This window comes from Pholcus phalangioides, unplaced genomic scaffold (genome assembly GCF_987345545.1).
Source record: "Pholcus phalangioides strain wild (caught in Gottingen) unplaced genomic scaffold, Ppha-v1.0 ptg000022l_1, whole genome shotgun sequence".
Classification (NCBI taxonomy): Eukaryota; Metazoa; Arthropoda; class Arachnida; order Araneae; family Pholcidae; genus Pholcus; species Pholcus phalangioides.
In genome coordinates this window covers 4,184,508-4,205,955 of record NW_028301615.1, presented here as the reverse complement: position 1 = coordinate 4,205,955, position 21,448 = coordinate 4,184,508, and the positions used below count along the sequence as shown (strand labels likewise).

Below are 21,448 nucleotides of genomic sequence, written 5' to 3'. Positions count from 1 at the left end.
CATCTATTCCATAATTTTTTTTATTGAACTTTCTTTCTTTAACTACTATATACTCACATCTTGTGACTCCATGATATACAAGGGTGTCGTTGGGTGTAAAACTGCTTTTTGTGCATAGTAAAAAAGTTCAGACACATTTCTCAGTGTTTTGGCAGAGCACTAAAAAAAGCAAGAAGTAATAAAAAACTTAACATGGGTGAGAATTATTAAATGTCAGGAATAGAGATGTGACATGAGAATATTCGAGAATATTTTTTTCTTTTAAATAATGAAAACATTTTACTAATTTTGTTTATATTATTTAATATGATTTGGTTTACACTGCTTGAAACATTTAGAACAATTTTTTTTTTTTGGTATAATCACCTCATAATGGCAAATTTGAGAATATTCTTTGTCATGGTGAGAGGTTTCAAAAGTTTATGAACATTTTGGAAGCCTTTAAAGATTAAAAAATTCTTTTAAAATTAGATAAATTTTCAGAAATAAGTTCAAAGCAAAAAATAAAAGCAAAGTTGATTGACAGAGAGCCATTCTTGCAATAATTTTCATTCTAAAGAAGATAGAAAACTGTCACTTTCTTCAAGAAACTCAATAACCATACACTCAAATGTTTTACCACTTGCTCAATTCATCCATGTTGTTTTCATTTTCATACTTTAAAAGTTTAATGTTGTGGGCTGTAAATTTTAATTTTCTTCTTTCTACTAACAATTCTTTTATGATGTATGTATGAGGTTCTGAAAGCTCTTGCAGAAATTTTAGAATGTAACTTCTTTCAAACTCTTTAAAATACATGTTCCTCTTCACCAAATAACAACACCAATGTTTTCTGCAGAGTTCCTATAACATTTTTCTTTTCAGAAAGTTCTGGGTATCTGGGTAGTTTTAAAAGAATGCCCTCTCATGGCATACCTTCTGCAGTTGCCAAATGGTGAATAAATTTTGATCCACTCTCATATTAGCTTAATCCTTTATCTAATGATGGTACTTTAAAGCAGTGGTTCACAACCTTGTTTTTGCCCGTGGCCACTTTCAACCATTTCTCATTCCTGTGGCCCCCTTTCAACCATGATTAATTTCCATGCCCCCCAAGGCCGGATTAACCCATATGAAGGTCCTAAGCACACAAATGATTTTAGTGCCCTCCCCCCCATTCAGTTTGCTTTAACCTTAACACACGAAGATTAGACCTGTTTAAAATCTCTAGAACTACTGTACTGATTTTAATGAAATTTGATATGTACATACATTGATACAATACAAAACAAATAACCATTCAATAATTGTAATACACACGCATGATCGTGCGTAGCACTCGTTGGAGTCGGAAGGTATGAAACCGCGGTTGCAAAATAAACAAAAAAATGGGTTAATAGGGGGTATGGTCCCCTCTTACAGATATACAGGTCTCGCAGCGTGATTTCATACTTGAAATAAGGCAGTTTATCATTTCCTGTGGCAATTGGTCCCACTTGTTCAGCAACGCTGTTTTCATTCAGTGGATGGTTCCAGGAAGGGGGTTGCGAGTTACAATTGCCCTCCCCAGAGCGTCCCAGACATGCGCTATAGGGTTAAAGCCTGGAGATCTGGCTGGCCAATCCATCCGGCGAATATCCTCACTCTCTAGAAAATCGTCGAGCAGAAGAGCTCTATGTGGCCTCGCGTTATCGTTCATTAAAATGAACTCACGGCCAACTGCACCCCTGAAAAGGTGAACATAGGGCTCCAAGACCTCATCCCTATACCTCACACCAGTCACAGTGCCTCTTTCAAAGACATGGAGAGGTGTGCGGCCATCCAACATGATACATGCCCAAACCATTAAACCTCCTCCGCCATAATGGTCGATTTCGCGGACATTGGAGGGTAGGTAGTGGGTCCCTGGTTCTCTCCATATGAACGTACGGCGAGAATTGGTGCTTAGGCTGAACCGGGACTCATCAGTGAAGAGAGCGGTCGCCCATTGATACATACTTCAATCTCTATCATGATAAACGGATTCTCCTGTCCGTAGAAGTGAGCGGGACGCAAACAGCAGGTCTTCTTGCAAACAACCCTCTCTCATGAAGTCTTTTGGAAACAGTCACCCTTCATACATGGGTTCCTGTGGCTGCATACAAGTCACGAGAGAGCTGAGAAGCTGTAGCACTCCTGTTACGCCTCGCTATAATCGACAAATGGTGATCTTCTCTGGCTGTCGTGGCTCTTGGACGACCTTGCCCAGGCTTTCTCTCGATGGATCAGGTATCCTGGAACTGTTTCCATAAGTTACACACGACGCTGGGCGTTAAATTGAACTCTCTACAAATCTGGACTTGAGATTGGCCTGCTTCTAGCTTCCCACAATTCGCTACCTCATTCCATCATCTAAACGTTGGTGGTTACTCATTTTTACTGTTACAATTTGAAATTAACCAATTGCTGCAAAATGACACCAAGAAATTCGCAGAGGTGTGCTAGCGAACGAAATGCATCTTAACTTACGCGCGCTTATAAAGCCTGTTTCTCTACTGGCTCCGCCTACACACACGTGTACGCTTACGTATTTGACGTACAAGATTTGTATTTTTGTCTAGAAGCAGTGGTTTTACATTCAGTTCAGTTCTTTTCATGAAATTCGATAAAATATGCAAATTCTTTTAATTTATTTCACCAGTGTACATCAAGGATATAGGTTCATGTTGTAGGGCTACTCTGGATTAAAAAAAAATAAGCGTGAGGAATTTTAGAATATTTGTTTGAACCATTCGTTCTAGAGAAATCATGTATGCAGTGACAAAACTGTTCAGTTTAAAAAAAAATGTTTAAATAATTTGTGATCATAAAATGATTTGTTATCAGAATTTCAAACCTATCAGGTATTATTAATAATCAGATTTCAAATAAGAAAAATATTGGTTTGTTGACTTTAATCTCAATACAATGAGATGTACATTCATAGAATGAAAATCTGATGTCTTGTTGAATGACAAGCTACATCCAAGTCATCATTTCAACTTTTTCCGGGTGGGGGGGGGGGGCAAAGCAGTGTTGATGAAGTACTTATGAGCATGAAATTAGACACAAGCATAGAGTACTATTGGTGCTTTGAGGAGCAACACAGTGTTTGCGAGTGACAGGTTGAAGATGGCTGCTACATACCTTTCAACATTAAGATATTTCATTTATGGGACACATTAAATTCAATTATTTGACATTTTCACTTTGACTCCAACTCCAAAACTTTGAAATCTATGGAAATCATTTCTAACTATCAAATCTGCACAATTTTTGCAGATTGTGTAAAAAGCTTTACAGAACTAGTTTTGCATGTGCATAATCAATTTAAAAACCAATAAACTTCAGGTTAACAGATACAAAGAGATGCATTTAACTGGTTACGGACATTTCCAAGTGAACATACACGTGAGAATTTATTGCACTTTTCTGAGAAATAAGAAGATGCAGGAGTGGATAGATGGATGCAAATAGATGGATTTAAATTGTTTTAAAATGGTGATACACCCTTTTGGAATTTTTTTTATATTCACAGTATTGTTCTTGCAGGGTAGGAAAAGTCTGTTGAAATTATTAGGGATGCTGTAAGCCTGTTAATAGAAAAAATGTACAATATTGATTAAAACACCTTTAAAGAGTTGCTGGTGGTGTCAATCTTGGAGGAAGTCTCAATACATATACAAATACAAATACAACGCCACAACAGGCAAATTGCCCAACGAGGTGGCTGATCCCCGAGCCCCTACCTACTACTGCTACACCACACATGCAACCCCCCCCCCCCCCCGCGGAACCCCCCAACGAATCGGTACGTGCGGGAATGTGCGTGTACGTGTCGTGCAACCTGACGTAAAGTTTGTTTCTGTGTAATGCTTGTTATGTGTAGTGCTGTCATCTGCCCCCAGTTTTACTAACTATCATCTGCTTTGATTAGATATGGAAACCAAGCAACAATAAGACCTTCTTAAACATGTTTAAAATTGCATTTTTACTGTTAAATTGAAATTAATAGCATATGAATGCTTGAGATTAAAACAACAGTAATGTTATGCCCCAATTAAAGGTTTCTTAAGTTGTACAGCAATATAGTTTTATAAAAAAAGAATTTTATAGGCATTTTTCTCATGTATGGTTTTTATATCACGAAGTTTAACACGTAATTAAAAGAATTGAATTTTTGTGATATTTCCATTGAGATGCAGTGATAAGTGAGTGTCACTTATAATGTTTTTGAAAAAGCCATCATGGGAAAATGTTACAAGTGGAAAACACTTCAAATGGGAAATCTAAATGAGAAATAGTTAGAGTTCAAAAAAAATTAAATTCAATAAATAAAATGGTATTGTGTATATGTGCATTCCTCTCGAAACCTTATAATCAGGGTTGGTAAAAAAACCAAAAAACCGGGTTTTTTGGTACTCCCAAAGCCAAAAGTTGCAGGGGTTAAGGTCAGGTGAACTGACGGCCAGGTGTCATGTCATCCTGTTATTGTCAAAATGGTTCTTCAGCAGCTGCTTCGCTGGTATTGCAATCGGCATCTTGATAAAAGTTGTACTATCCACACACTGATGCTGTGGAAGTGCCGAAATAATGTGGTTGCACAAAATAGATTATACTGCTGGCCAAGTACAGCATCATTTACTTGCACTTTTTTTCCTTTTGCGAAAGAAATTTCCATTGCTTCAAAAGTGTCCATGCAAATTTTCAAGTCATTCTGACGAGTACTTATTGTATAGTTTTGGAATCAAAACTTCAATTATAATCACCCTGTATATAGCTGATAATTTTTGATAAATCTGTTACTACTACTATACAGTATAACCCTGATTAACTGGGCCTAATAGCGAAAAAGTATATAAAAAACACAACTATTGGATATTAAGACTGGGAGATATACAGGAGATGTGCTACTTCTTATGGGAAAGAAAATGAAAATGTCTGTAAAGTAATTTAGTTACTAGTACACTAGTCTTTGTCCTTTAGGGGCAGCTGGTGTCTTTATTGAATTGTAAGACCTCCTGCCCCTAGCATGATGATGTCACTACTGTTACTGCTTCTTTGTGAAGGGTAAAAGAAACCCAGTGAGATAATACACCACTGCATTTAGATGTGTGATGCAATCCTTATTCATGAATTTGCTGAAGATAGAGCATCAGAATATAGCCAAAGGTTAGAAAATGTAGTAAGAATGTAGTACTTCATATTAAAAATACATATATACATTCAGGCCACTTTTATGAGACTTTTTGGGAAAAAAACCCACTTATACCATCTTATGCCATTTAAAGATGTACCATCAAAATGTACCCCAAGAATATAAAATGTGGAAAAAAATGAAACATTTTGGCTAATAATGAGCCAATATGATATTTTTCAAGGAAAAAATGATATTTAGGACTTGGTTTAAACCAAACAACCCTGCTTATAATGTACGGTTAGCTTCAGCACAGAGTGGGGGAAGGTAAACAAATATCTCTAAAATATCCCTGGTGTCATCCACCCTTTTTTCCAGTAGTAATAGCCCAACACTATTTCCTTTTAGCTGAGGCAATGGATTGGCACCCCTCTCAAAACTCATAAAAAATACCCCAGAGCAATCATTCTTTATTCAATTTTTTAACCGCAACAAACCACTCAGTGTCTGGCTGAGGACAGCTTTGAGCTATGGTAGATGGCTATCTGTCTGTAATTGCTTGAAAACGATGTGATTGAAAAACTTTCACCCCCCTCCCCCTGCTTCTAGGATTACATTTAGAACCATCACTATACATCAACACTCAAAAGAATGTCAATGAATGGTTAACAAATCTTTGTCTCGAACACGCACACAATTTCCTGTCTTTACAGTTACTGAACAATTTTGCTGAATCCTCTTCTATAGTTTGTGTCATGGCCCACTGTCAAGTCCATAACGTATGTAATAAAACAATCCGGGTTATATGTAACACTTTCTCTTTTTTTAATAATGTGATTCTCTTGTATTCCCAAGGGATCAGCAGTCCAGTGTATTTGTTAGTGTTAATAGTTATGACCGAACCAGGATTCTAACCCAGAACTGCACAGTGAGAAGCTAGCTCCCTAACCACTCAACTGAATGGCAGCGAGTCACTTAATGCTCCCTCCCTCATATTAATGTTACTTAAATACAGGAAATATTATGGGGAAAAAATATTCTATGCATTTTATTTGAAATTAATTATTTTTGTTGGTTACTCTTTTTACAAAATTTCTTCATGGCCCCCTTATAAGCAGCCATGGCTCCCCTTTTGCGAGATTTCCGTCCGTGGCCCCCTAGAATATCCCAGGGGCCCCCCAGTTGAGAACCACTGCTTCAAAGTACCAGGTTAGTCAATTTCTTATGTATGAACACATGCCAAGGATCAGTTTTTCTCATAATTTACCTTTATATCATTGCTTTTTCTTTACTCTATTCAATTTCAAGCTATCGTGAATAATTAGTCTTAATACCCATTTTGAACAGTTCAGTATCCTCTGAGAATGGAGATATTTTTTGTATAGTTACTTTTGTTTGCAGCAAAATAACAAACACAATTTCCTTTATTCACAAATGTGAATACAATCAATTTGCCATTATTTGCTATTATACATACAATTGAATCCTGTTATAACTCCAAGAGACCAAAGAAACTGCTTCGTTATAACAAAATTTTGTTATAAAGGAATTTTGGATTTTTAAATTGTTTCTATGTAAACTTATCTGGGATATGAAAAAAAAAGTTTTCGTTAAAACAAGATTTTTTCGCTATAACAGTATTTGTTAAAATGGAAATCGACTGTATATTTTGATTATTCATAAAAATGTAGCATATTATAAATATGTGTATTATTTTTTTAATTTTGAGACAACATTCATTACCACGTAAAAATAAGGCGAAATTATTTATTGTAATTTCAAGAATATTCTCAAGAATCTTTCAAAAGATTGTTACAGAGAATTTTACATCTATAAAAATAACTTGAGAATATTCTCCTCAAGAATAATAAGAATACGCTCAAGTTATTTAAATAATAGTCGCCTTCTAGAGAATATTCTCCAATATTATCCTCTATGAGAATATTCTCAAGTTATTTATAAAGAATATTATAATATGCATTATAAATATTTTGAGGAGGACTATTATAAATAACTGGAGAATATTCTCACATTATTTACAATAGTAGTCCTTCCAACAGGGTTGAGTTTTTACAAGGATATGGTCTTCATTTTGAATTAGGTTGATGTAAAAACCTTTTTTTCTTTTGCTACCTCTTTGTATGCATAAATTCTAATAACTTATGTTTTGTAAAATTTATAACTTAAACATACTACAGTGAAAAACCTATAAATGATGACCAAAGGGACCAGAGAAACATATTGTTATAAGGGAGTTATTATAAATAGAGTATAACATATATCAACACTATGAATCAGGACCAGAGAGTAATATCAATATAAAGGAAATCATTATATAGTTAAAAATTGCAACAATGAATTCCTCTACAATACTTTTCTTGATCCACAGAGACATTGCTATATCGGGGTTTCACTGTATATTACTTTTAGTATAAAGATAGAAAGGCTATTGCCTACTATTACTGTACTATAAAAATTATTAATGATTAATACAGGGGTCAATTTTTTTTTACAAACCAATTTTAATTATGATAAATGATGTAATCAATATTTTGGTTTGTTTCCTACTTCTGATTATCACTATAAGAGTTCATACAATTATTTCTCTAAATGACTATTTATCATTTATCAGAGGCATTATTTACATAGGAAGAGAGGCATAAGTGGTCTGAGGTGCAGGTGGTCAAAAACAATAAATTGAAACAAGAGAAGGGAGGCAAAATTCTAGTAGCCAGCAGGTGAAAATGTCATAAATCTGCCTTTGCTATTTATAAATAAGGGACCAGTTTTGACTAGAATTTATGACGCATACTTTTGTCTTTTAATCCATCAGCATATGATAACAATACAGACTATCTTTATGGCAGCACTTGACAAAAAAAATTTATGCACCATCCAAATTGCTTAGGAGCCAAGCATAATTTTTTGCTCAATAAAAATGGTTACTAAATTTTTTTTTTCTTTTCTGACTTTTACAAATATATATATCCATATTTCCTTCCTTTGCTAAAAGGTACAATGTCACTCATAGTCAATTGAACGATTACATATAAAAAAATTTAGGTGTCAATGTAGATTTTCTAGTCACCTTGGCGACCTGGCACCTAAGATTTGTCAAGCCCTGCTTTATGACAATAAAATTTATAACAAGATCAAATTAAAATATTATACTTTAATATGTGTGATAGTAAGAATATAATAATTTTAGTGTTCTGTATTTGCACATTGTATCAGAAGTATGCATTTTTTTAACCACATGGTGTCACAACCCATCTTGAAATTAACTCGAAAAGCCAAATCAATAAAGTTATAATTAATATAGTCATGATTTATGAATTTGATTACACATAAATATACTAAACATGTGGAAAATAATTATGTTCATGGGATCTATTCAATTCCAAAATCATCTATGCCTCTTCTATATCACAATATTGCATAGCAAAAGGGACTCCAAGAATAAATCGATATTTAACATTGTGCAAGAGCTCAACATTAAAACAAAAACAAAAAAAACTCAATACTCAAATATTTCAATAGAAAATTAAAAAAATGAAGATTGACTTTTTTTGGTTTATTATTATTTTATTTATTTATTTTTTTGGAGAAAATGTAAATTTCAGTATGAAATGAGCTAAAAATGAAAAATGTTAATTTACCTCCACACATGATTCGATTTCAGCATATTCATTCATGATCGGGAGTAGTAACTGCAATCAAATTTTAAATAATTAATTTTTCTAAACTAGTCATCCAAGTAACTTTGCAAAATATACCATTTGCTTGTGCGCACAAAAAAAAGCCATGCAGATGGTAAATCTGCAGTTAATTTGTATAACACATAGCCATCTCTAAGCAAAAAATATGTGTCCCCAGCATGCTAGAAACACAAATGTGCAATGTCCCTTGAAGAAAAGAAAGTGGGAAATGATGTTTGAATGTATACTCTACCCATGTTACTATATGTAAGTTATTTCCCTAAAATGTTTTGTAACACACAATTCAATAGGGATACACATTCTCATAGGTGCCAATTTCTAGAGTTGAAAAATCTATAGCTTGTTACGTGGCGAAATATTTTACTGCCAAAGAAAACATGCAGCACAAATGAAAGAGAAAATTTGGTATTTTTCAGGTGACCGCATCACAAATTTTCCTAGGACACATTCCTGTATTTTTTTGTAATTTTGGCATTTTTTTTCATTAGAATTTTTTTTTTTCTTCTTCTACTTTGAATGAAGCTTACTTGAATTTTTATTGTTCACTGAAATCAAGCAGATTATTATGACTAAGAATATTCATCACACATATTTGTCGTGTTAAATGTTTTTTGTGGAACTCATCCTGATCCATTGTGACGTGCAGTAGCACTTCATTTCCCACCAATGGCCATTTTTGGAGATTTTAGCAATAATTAGAAACTTTACTCAGTTTTTGTATCATATTTGCCAACAGTTGGCGATATTTTTCTTGAGCAAACATGGTCACTTAATTTTTGTGAGGCACGATTTTTGGGTTTTTAGGGTTTTTCTATATAGATACGAAAATTAATACAAATACAACACCACAACAGGCAAAATGCCCAAGGATGTGGCTGAGAAAAAGATGCCAATTAAAAATATGGATGTCAATTCTGAAGAATCCTGTTCCCAACCAAAAAATTTTGATTAGACTAAAAATTCAGAAGACTTCCGGGAAAATCAGAAATATTGGCACACGTATGCATTCGTGTTTTAGGCAAAATTTAGAAAGTGAAATAATATAACCAACCAGCTGATAAAAAGAAAGGAAAATTTGCACATTCGTGCTTCTAATATGAGGGGGTGATATATCTAGAGGTCAATTTGCATTAGATACTGACATTTTTAGTGAAATTTTTCTTCTACCATGGCCATGCAATATGCATGGCTATCATATATTTTGGTGCCACTTACAAATTACATATAAATATTGGTAAACCAGGCATTATCCTTAAATTTGAATTTGTCTGGAACTACAGCATCATAACTCCAATTATTTTTGTATCTCTAGCAATCAAAATTCCATTTTAGAAAATTGGAAGACCAAAGAAAAAACTCATGGCATTCAAACGAAAATCCTGGTTAATACCACTTTTTTGGAGGAAGGAAAAAATACAGAATTTTCCTTCCTTCCATTCATGGAGGAAATTGATTTGGTATTTCCACTAAGACAAAGGAAAACTAAAAAATGTGAAATTTTTAGCTGTCCAGCACTACAAAGGATGAAATGTAGATACCATTTCAATGGATGTAATTTTGTTTCATCAGTCAACACCGTGGCTTAACCATTAAGTATATTTTATTAATGTTTATTTACTTTTTTTACACTATCACTCACTTTTCCATGAAAGTTAATAAACTCAAAATAAAAAAATGTTTACTTTGAAGATCAATTAATTTTTTTTTTTTTAGAGAAATCATTCATTATTCATGAGTTGAACTTCAATGATTTTTTTTCTTTTGTTACTGGTGATTAAAGCTATTTATAAATGAAGCTTTTTCTCTTTCTTTATATACTTGCCTCAAGAGAGCTATAATCCACCAAGTCAGATTTGTTACCAACAAGAACGACAGGGATTCTGTGACCATCCCCAAGCTGCTCCTGTATAAATGGAAGCCAGTAGCTAGTAATCTAAAGAAAAACAAAGTTCATTTGTTAGACAAAACCCTAACAGTAAAATTGTGAAAAATACTGTTAAAAATATAAATGAAATATTTCAAACCAATACACAATTGAGTCCTCATAAAACCTAGTTGCTTTATTCCATCAGAAAAACAAAATCATGTGAAGATTTAGTTAAGAGAAATCAGAATAAAAATATGTCGATTTTTATTAATTATTTCCCTAATTCATTATTAACATATATTATATAGCTATATTAAGAATGCTAAGAACACAACATTACTAAAATTCTGCTAATTTAATGCGTTCCAAAGAAAATGTGTATGGTGACAAGAACTTCATTCAATTCATACATTCAAATTTATTGAAAAAATTTGTAATTTAATGTTTAGAGTGAACTCTTTTAGGTCTTCATAAAAATTTATGTATTTGAAAAGTTAATGATTTTTTATATAATAACGTACATTTTCATTTATTTGCAAACTTCATTTTGTTTCATTTTGTAGAAATTAACAAAACTTTACGTTTGAGTTTTACTCAGACTGATGATTTTTGACAATTGCCGATAAACTACTTTCTGCGATAATATTTTCTGTATGTTGTATTCTTTTTATGTCCTTTTTTTCACATCTTCATCAATACCTGCTAAATTTTTCAATACATCAGATAAGCATAGAGCTCTCTAGAAATAGTTTCCCAAACTTGCAAAGACGGGTTGGTGGAAAAGGTTGCAAGAAATTATGGAAATTTAGGCTGCGAGATGAGACTGTAGGGCAGCAATTTTCAACCTCTAACGGCACACCGGTTTTAAAACCTTGATGTGAAGTACGAGTATTCAAACTTTCTCCCTTGCTGGTCATATTTCTACCAGGATTATTTTTGTGGATTATTTTGTGTGAAAGTATACATAAAGTGAAAAAGAAAACAAAGAACATGAAATAAGAGCTAACCATAAAATAAACTCCCATTTATGCAAATTATAAATATGCATTTAGAATGGGAAATACGGTCGTCTTCACATAATCAAAAAAATAGTTTTACAGAAAATTCATTATAGAGAAGTTATTTTTAAATTATAAGATTAGTGAAACTAAGAGATTTTCAGCCAAATTTTATCATATAGAAAAATTCACAAAATAGACGTTTGTCAGACAAAGAGACTATAGTCTATTTTAATTGAAATAGCATATCCTTGCTGTTTTCCCAAATTAAATAAAAGGAGGGAAAGGAAAATTTTTTAGCCAGCATTAAACAGTAAAATAAGTATTGTAATAGAATTGAATATAATTACTTCTTTGAGGACCAAATAAGAGTAAAACACACTGGTGAAATCACTATTATACCAGTTTTTGATTGTTGCAAAGATTTTTTCTGCATAATTAGAATTTTTTTATGCACATCTTATTCAACTCTATGTTTTATATAATATCTAAAAATAATGAAATAATATTAGAATTGCTTGTGGGCAAGATAAAGGACCCAATTGGCCTATGGGCAGGGAGTTTGCACACCCACGCAGTAGAAGTAATAATTGCAAAGCATATAAGTGTACACTCACACGTTGATGTTGTATGAGAAATAGCAGCAACTTCTCTGTTGAAATATATTTTCACAAAAAAAACCATTATCTTGTTGGTTCACAACATTGATTCCAAAAGTTAAAATAAACAAAATATTCGCACAGTGAAATACATAAAATAACAAAAATAAACCCTTACTTTGTCTATTGAATCATCATCATCCACAGCATATACAATGCATATGACATTAGCCTATAGCGAAATAAAAATATGAACATTATGAATTGAAGTTATCAAGTACCACAGCAAATTATATCATTAAAAACAACTTAGAAAATATTTTTGTTATGAATATTTATGCACTGAATTTTTGTAATGTGTTTATATATGTATTTATTTTTAATATCATCCCTTACATAAAATTCTTTTAAAGTGCAGGTGCGGATACTCAAATACCTCATTTGCACAACTTTAATTTCATATTAATTTAAATAAATTGCTTATTTCTACAGAAAACAACAAAATAAAAAACAGAAATGTTCATAGATTTTAACTTTATTAACCAATGTTTTCCAAAGTGGGAAATATTGTCTCCCTATGGGGGTGTAATAGTTATGGATACAACATAAGATCCTATAGGATCTCTCAGGAAGGGGGCAGAACGATGAGAAAAAACATTTTTGAATGGGGGTGGGCAATGAACAAAACAGTTTGGGAATTGTCTTTAATATAAGCTATGGTTTTTTTCTTTTTTTTCAATTAGCACTTGAATGGTAAATAATAATGTTTAGGCTATTAGGTGTATGTATGTATATTATGGTACTTTGAAAAATTATTTTTAGTTTTTGTTACATTTCATTTAAATTAAACTTTGTGAACTACCTCAAATAAGCTGAGTGAAAATGTAAAAAAATTTTTTTACCTTATTTACTTCCAGAATGAGACTTTCTTCCCCTTGCTCTTGTGCTGAAAGTATACATAATAAAGTGCTTGAAAAAGAAAACAAAGAACATGAAATAAGAGCTAACCATAAAATAAACTCCCATTTATGCAAATTATAAATATGCATTTAGAATGGGAAATACGGTCGTCTTCACATAATCAAAAAAATAGTTTTACAGAAAATTCATTATAGAGAAGTTATTTTTAAATTATAAGATTAGTGAAACTAAGAGATTTTCAGCCAAATTTTATCATATAGAAAAATTCACAAAATAGACGTTTGTCAGACAAAGAGACTATAGTCTATTTTAATTGAAATAGCATATCCTTGCTGTTTTCCCAAATTAAATAAAAGGAGGGAAAGGAAAATTTTTTAGCCAGCATTAAACAGTAAAATAAGTATTGTAATAGAATTGAATTGACATCAAATAGGAAGTAAAAGTTTAACAGCAGGGGTGGAAAGTGACAAAGTCCATTTTGGAGCAGAAAAATATAGGATTTGGAGCAGTTTTTGAGCAGATATTTATAAATTGCAGCAGTGAAATTAACTTACAAGAATATTTTTGTTAACCCCATTCTTTTCAAATAAAACAACTGCACAGTCAGGACCTCCATTTCAACTTTTTCTGGGGGAGGGGGGGGGGGGACAAAAAGCATGAACTCAAGATATGTATATGTATACAATCAGCCCTCCGTATCCGTGGGGGTTATGTTCCAGGGGTGACGAGAATATGGGAAATCCGCAACCGAAACCATAGTTGTTTTCTTGTATATCTCGTTTATTGAACAGCATGAGAAGAGCAGGATAACGCAAAGGTATAAGGGAATACAAAAGAGGTTGCAGCGATTCATGGCGATGTTTTCTGAAAGAACATAGTGATTTCTGTTTGCCGTTTCTTCTTCATGTCATCAAATATGTTTAAATATGATGACAAGACTTCTTCTATCAATTTTTCTACATGTGAAGAACAGGGTTACAACTAGATGCTTGATCAGCCAGGACAAGAACATATTTTGGCACCCCCCGTAATGCTGAAGGAGGGGTTAATGGGTGGAATTTATGCCCCCTCTGGTTTGGTGCCTGGGGTACCAGATCACTAGATCCGCCTGCACCCCCCTAGTTGCAACCCTGGTGAAGAGTGTACCATACAGAGATCTATGTCATGAAAACAATCTATTGCTGATTTGAATGTGAGAAGCCTTCCGCTATGTTACTCATGGTGAACTTATCTTCTACTTCTTTATCTTGATCTTCTTCATCTGGTGCTGCTTCAGTTTCAGGAGCAGTCAACCGGCATTAATTCCTTCTTGGTCCATACCTCTGAATTGCTATTAATTAGCTGTTCAACTTTTTATCCATATCACTGAACCCTTCTCCACCCACCTGTTTTGCTAACGTGACAATTTTTTTTATAGTCTCTTCAGTTGGCTCTGTAGAAATGGTTGTGTCCCTAAGCGCACATTGTGGCCAAAGGTTAATCCAACCTGAGGTGACTGTTTCACTCTTGGAAGCTGCCACGGCTCTAGTGATGACAGTAACGTCATTAGCAAGCCATTCTAAACATGCAAAACACAAATTTTCTAAACAAAACAGATGAATGACGATTTGTGAGTGTTGGAAAAAAAACCCAGTAAATATGGAAACCGCGAATACGGGCGGGGCGACTGTATATATGGCATTTCTAGTGTGTATTTTCCAAATTTGGGGCTACTACTCGCACGCACGCACACACACACTCTCTCTCTCTCTCTCTCTCTCTATATATATATATATATATATATATATATATATTTTTTTTTTTTTTTTTTTTTTTTTCCATACTGTAATTTATCAGTTTATATTTAGTTAATTTGCTATCAAAAAATGCATTGCATTGATAAATTGAGAGAAATGTTTTACTAAAATTTGCAAGATTTTCTATCACATTTTTAGAAATTTCAAATCGTGATCCACCTTTAACTATTTGAATATTTAAGTTTGCTTTCAATGTACAAATTTGTTGGTTTAAAAAATAAAATTGTTTATATAACCAGGGCAGTCTTAAGAGCATCATGTACCCCTAGGTCAAATGATTTTTCTGAGGCCCTAATTTGAAAGTTCTTGAAAAATTCATCTACTTCTCGTTTTTCTGAGGCTCCTCTTCTCTTCAGGTCCACGGGCCGTGCCTGGGTTGGCCCATGCATTAAGACGGCACTGTATATAACATTGAAAACAGTGCGATTGCACATTTGAAATGTTTCACGGTACATCTGTGGAAATATCTACCTAATTTGCACCACTGTTCTGCGATCAGATACGAAAATGAAAATATCGTATAGTTACGCAAATTATCTTAGAGGCTGAAGCAACGTGATTGGCTGTGTGGAAAAAATTTTTAATCACGGAATAGCGGTACATTTGCAAAACATGCTTCCGGGCATACTGTACTGAGGCAAAATTTGCTATTTTGGCTATTTGGTGCAGAAACACTATTGGAGCAGGATGGCGCAAAATGTTAATTTCGGCACAGTTGCGGTGCATAGTTCCCACCCCTGTAACCGTTTTTTTTTTTCATTAAAAAAACAAATTGAAGACATGTTCGAGAATTTTGAGAAAAATTTCAAACCACATAACAAAAACCTCAAGAATACAGAATGAATTAACAAATAATAAAATTCAGAAATACCAGAATAATCCACAATATTGGTAGGTATTTTTTCAGGGGTGACATCAGCTGGTATAGTTATCTCTTCAGCTCGTGCAGGAACATCATCTGGAAACTCTTCACTCACCAGAGACAATATCAAAGAAGTTTTACCAACTCCAGCTATAATAAGTAGAAGCATAAAGTTTTTGGAAGTTTTTATTTCAAATGTTAATGCAAAGTTATCACATCTGTATAATCGAAAGGGGTTTTTTGTGCATAACTATTGTTTGTGTATGTAGCAGTAATATTTTACATTATGTTCTTTTTCTCTATCGTCCCTAGATGGCACAGCTTACACAATCATTATCTAAGCATAAAGTTTTTGGAAGTTTTTATTTCAAATGTTAATGCAAAGTTATCACATCTGTATAATCGAAAGGGGTTTTTTGTGCATAACTATTGTTTGTGTATGTAGCAGTAATATTTTACATTATGTTCTTTTTCTCTATCGCCACTAGATGGCACAGCTTACACAATCATTATCTATGTTATTTTTCCCGCCTTTTGAGGCAGATGTTCTTTTGTATCGGCTCGAGTCAATCGTACTTTTTACTCATGTCTAATTAAACGTTTTTATACTTGAAGCTGTTTTATAATTTAAGCCATTTTTGTGTTCTCCGTATATAATGGTGCGTTCGTCGTTCGTATATATTTTTTGGCGCCCAAACAGGGATTCACTGCATAAAGTAGTCCATATCATGTCAACTAAGGACATCGTCGCTCATCGAGGCAGAGCTAAGGCCTCGATCACAAGAATCCAACATTTCATCGAAAGCACAACCGAGTTCAACCACGAGGACATCAAGACCAGATTGGAAAGGCTTGAGAATGTCTTCGAGGAATTCATTCACCATGACGAATGCTTTGACGAGGAATTATCAGAAATTCTCAGGTGGAAAAACAGTATCTTTCAATGAAATCAAAATTGAAACGAGCTCTAGCTGCCGTGACAAAGGTGCCTTCAATGATGGTTGAGTTTTCTGACGCAGACACCCGTACTGAAAGAATTCTGCTGCAGCTGGCAGAACAACAACAAGTGCTTTCGCAGTTGATGACATGTTCACCCTCTACTACTACTACTGAGGTAAGAGACAGTTATTTGCCTCGCATAAACATTCCATCATTCACTGGGTCGTATATAAACTGGAGTTTCAAGGACCTTTACAAATCGATGATTCACAAAAACGAGCATTTGATGAACGTCCAGAAATTCAGCTACTTGAAGGGCCTCTTGGAGGGTGATGCAGTGGCACTGATCAAACACATATCAGTGTCAGAAGCCACATACATAGAGGCTTGGGAAAAATTATTGCTTCGTTTTGATAGAAAGAAAGTCATAATTTTGTCCTTGATACAGACGTTCCTCAAACAGCAACCGGTTTCTATCCCTGATGAACAGAAACTCAGACACATTGCCGATATTTCGGATGAGATTATTCGAAGTTCGTGTGTCATTGCTGATGAAGCTGTTACTCTGGACCCTTGGCTCATTCAAATCCTGCTAGACAAGGTAGATCCAGAAACGCAACAGCTTTGGGCTCAAAAGACAGCAGAACTAGATTTTCCAAAGTTCGGAAACTTCCCCGAGTTTTTCAATTCAAGATGCGCTGCCCTCGAGATCTTCAATCCTGAAAGGTCAGCAAGCGAAATCAAGGTGTCACAGAAATCAACATCATCACCTAGCAGTATCATTAAGAGCTGTCCGTCATGCAATCGACCTCACTGGCTACATAAGTGTAACATTTTCAAGTCCTGGTCAGTGGCCAAGAGAAAAACTTTGTTTGCAAGAAACAGTTATGTTTCAACTGTTTCTCCAGCTCTCACAAGATTTATGAATGTTCATCGTCGTTCAGGTGTTCGCGATGTGATCAGCGGCATCATTCAACTTTGCACGAAATCGTTTCTACTAGTGTTACCGCTGCGTTATCGGATACGCCTGTATCTACAGAGTCTAAGGTGCATGATTTCGCAGTGTTTCAATCGAATATTTCCGCTAACGTTGCTTTCTGTGTGCTATTGCCAATGGCTCAAGTGTGTGTCTTGAATACGTTACCCGTGCACTTCTCGACTCTGGCTCTCAGTATTCCTTTTATTAGTGAAGCATGTGTCCAAGCATTGAGTATTCCCCGCAAAAATGCCCGCTTTACTGTGAAAGGAGTGGAAGCTGTGATCGCTGGTACTACTAGAGGGTTAGTGAACTTAAAATTTTATTCTACCTATGATGATAATCATTATATTGACATTGATTCGTATATCTTGAGAAAGTTAACGGCTCCATTGCCGTTAGAACTGAGGACAAACTGAGTTTGTCCATTCGGATGAACTGAATTCTCATGCTGATTCACTTAAATTAGCTGATGTGTACTTTGATAAGGGTAAAAATATTGACATTATTATTGGAACTGAGCATTTTTTCTCTTTGATACGCCCAGGGCAAATACGGGATAACGATAGTGCACTTATCGCCCAAAATACATTGTTCGGTTGGCTGCTGTCAGGAAAGATCTCTGCAAAATTTAATGAAGCTAATAATAACTGTCAGTCTAATACTAATTTGATATGTCTTCATTCTGAATTGGGTATTGATGAAACACTTCATGGTTCTGATGAGATTCCTACACACACACACAGTGTGTCCCATGAAAACTCTCTCCCCTCTAAAGAGGAATTTTGTGAGAGGCATTTTCAGGGCAATTATCAGCTGTGCACAGTAACTTACGGAACATCATCAGCCCCCATCCCCACTACTAGATCATTGCATCACATGGCCTTGAACTGTGAGGAGAGCTTATCAGCTGTTGCTGACGTCATTAAGAATGACACGTATGTTGACGATATATTATCCGGTTGTGATGATTTGACAAGTGCTATAAACATTTGTTTGCAGCAGCAGCTTATCAGTGTTCTCAGAGAGCATGGGTTTTCATTTGAGAATGTGGCGTTCTGATTCATTGGAACCAATTGAACATATTTTTTTGGGATGTCTCTTCTGAAAATGCATCCCTTAAAGGTTGTGGTGATGATATCTTATGGGTGGGAGGTTGTTTGCAACATTCCTCTTTGAATCGTTTTCTTTCAGTTTGTGGAGTTGACTTTACAGGGCCTGTCAATATAAACAGCATAGAGGTCACGGATCTCTTTCGACAAAGGAATATACCGCTGTTTTTGTATGTTTCGCCCGAAAGCTGTTCATATCGAAGTTGTCATTGATAATGCACCCAGTGCATTTATTGCAACCCTTCAACGGTTTTGTTCACGTGCAGGTGCTACTAAACATATTTATATTGATAATACCATAAAATTCATCTAAATAGAAATGTTATGTTCGAGTAGAGTCGCCATTCGAACTACTAGGAGTATTTTTAACAGAAATTGTTAATTTGTTAATCAGATGCTAAGATATGAGTTCTACCCATGCATCAAGAATAATATGACACCATATATATATATTCTTGATAGGGTGGGAGTATGTTTGTGTTGTCCCTTACCAATTGATGCTGGTGTCCCCTAGTCGAAGCAGTCGATTGATAGCGTATTAATAATTCATGGTCTATCCTATCTATCCTGTTGACAATTTTGAACATTTCAATCATATCCCTCAAACACCTACATTCTTCCAATGTAAAAATACTCAAAAAATGAAGCTTCCCCCCTGCATAACTCAAGCCCAGGGTGCCAACAAGGGCATGCGCAGCAGGGTTCAAGCTACTGTCTCATTTTTTGCAAAATGCGAAAGAAAATCGTAGAATACGGAAAAAGTAGTAGCCACTTTCGCAAAAATGCATACAGGAGGTATGCAACGAGTAGACATCCAGCCATCAATCATTACTTTAGCATTGTGGCATTTTGCTAAAGCTTTTTCCCCCATTTTTGCTATTTTGCAAAAGGAATTTTTTATCCAGCTTAAACCCTGATGCGTAGCTCCTCTACACCCTTTCAACCAAATCTATGTCCCAGGGCACGTCAATTTGAATGACTTGATTTTTTTAAAATCACTAATTTAAATCACTTTTAAAGCAAAAACAAAATTTAAATTTTGTTTTTTCTTTACATAACTTCAATGATATTGAAGTAAAACTAACCAGATATGGTATGCCTGTTGCTGATACATAATAAAGTCTGTGATTAAAAGAAGTATAGAAGATATTTTTGGGTAACTATAGATTGGAACTTAATCCCAAGATACACTGCAGAAAGAAAGCTGCTCTTTTTCTAGATTTTGTGCATGAAAAAAATTGCAGAAAAAATATGGAGTTAAACTTAGATATTGTTGTATTATCACTAGAGCCCGGATTATATGCACTAAAAAAGTGGCAAAATATGCTCTAAAAATATGCAAATATGCACTTAAAAATGTAAAAATATGCACTTAAAAATGTAAAAATATGCACTTAAAAATGCAAAAATATGCACTTATAAATGCAAAAATAAGCACTTGAAATACAAAATGTGCACTGAAAATTCCAAAATATGCATTAAACACCCCAGAATATGCATTAGAAATCTTGAAAAAGTCAAAAATTCCGAAATATGTATAAAAAAAGGGAAAATATGCATTAAAAAATACACCATGCAAAAAAAGCGAATATGTTTTTAAAATACATGTTTTCTATTAGTGCATATGTATTTAATTTTTACCAAAAAATATCCCCTCATATATATGTATACAGCATATGCAAATAACTTCTACATATTTTTTATTCAGGCATTTTTTTAGTTTTCAGTTTGTTGTAGCTGCTCAATAACGAAAATAGCAGTAATAAAAGAATTTCGATACTATTTCTAAAAACAAAATTAACATTTTGACACATCTTTAGAAATAGCCTTACAATAAAACAGTTAGTAATCGTAAAATACTTTATAAATATGTATTAATTCACTAAATTTCACATACCGGGAATAAAAATCGATGTTATGAAAATATTATGAACAATATTTATTTGGAAAATTATAAAAAAAAAAAAAGTGAGTTTAAGTAAACCTTCAAAAATATGCACTTATACTGGAAATTCTTTGATTTTATGCATTTATATGCATTAATACTAAAAAAGGCCAAAATATGCAAATGCATATGCACATATGCATTTGCATATAATCCGAGCTCTAATTATCACTTTACTTAAATCAAGACAAACAGCACATACACAAACACACAGGCAGCATATACATCGCTTGTCAGTTCCCCCTGCCATCCAGATGGCTTTTGACTGCTCAATTCTTTGATTGGTGATGATTATTACACATCTCCCCCCCCCCCCCTTTTTTTTTCATAGGTTGAGCCTATTGGGGGTGAACAATCCTTCCACTTCTAGTGACATAGGCAGCCTAACAGCTGAGTTGTCACTTGAATTCGATGGAGTTGCTGCAGGACAATGTTCTAATGAAGGAAAGTCCAATTCTTCTTTCTCTGGGTGGAAATTTGGTGATGGGAATTAGATATCTCCTATTTCGTCTATAGATGTTATTTCCCGACTTTATCAGATAAGATCTTAGGAATGAAGTCTTTTTTAGTACTACACCAT

At 34.2% G+C, this 21,448-nt stretch overlaps 1 protein-coding gene across 2 annotated transcripts in view; it reads right to left on the bottom strand.

Moving 5' to 3' along the window:
• Miro (mitochondrial Rho GTPase) overlaps nt 1–21,448 on the bottom strand; it is a 68,153-nt gene that overhangs the window by 38,486 nt on the left and 8,219 nt on the right. For both annotated transcript variants that reach the window (XM_089249219.1, XM_089249220.1), the window contains exons 3-8: nt 15,906–16,046; nt 13,220–13,263; nt 12,496–12,549; nt 10,676–10,786; nt 8,794–8,844; nt 58–159 (exon numbers count right to left, since the gene is read on the bottom strand). In XM_089249219.1, the coding sequence (XP_089105345.1) occupies nt 58–159; nt 8,794–8,844; nt 10,676–10,786; nt 12,496–12,549; nt 13,220–13,263; nt 15,906–16,046 (503 nt within the window). The remainder of the gene's footprint in view (nt 1–57; nt 160–8,793; nt 8,845–10,675; nt 10,787–12,495; nt 12,550–13,219; nt 13,264–15,905; nt 16,047–21,448) is intronic.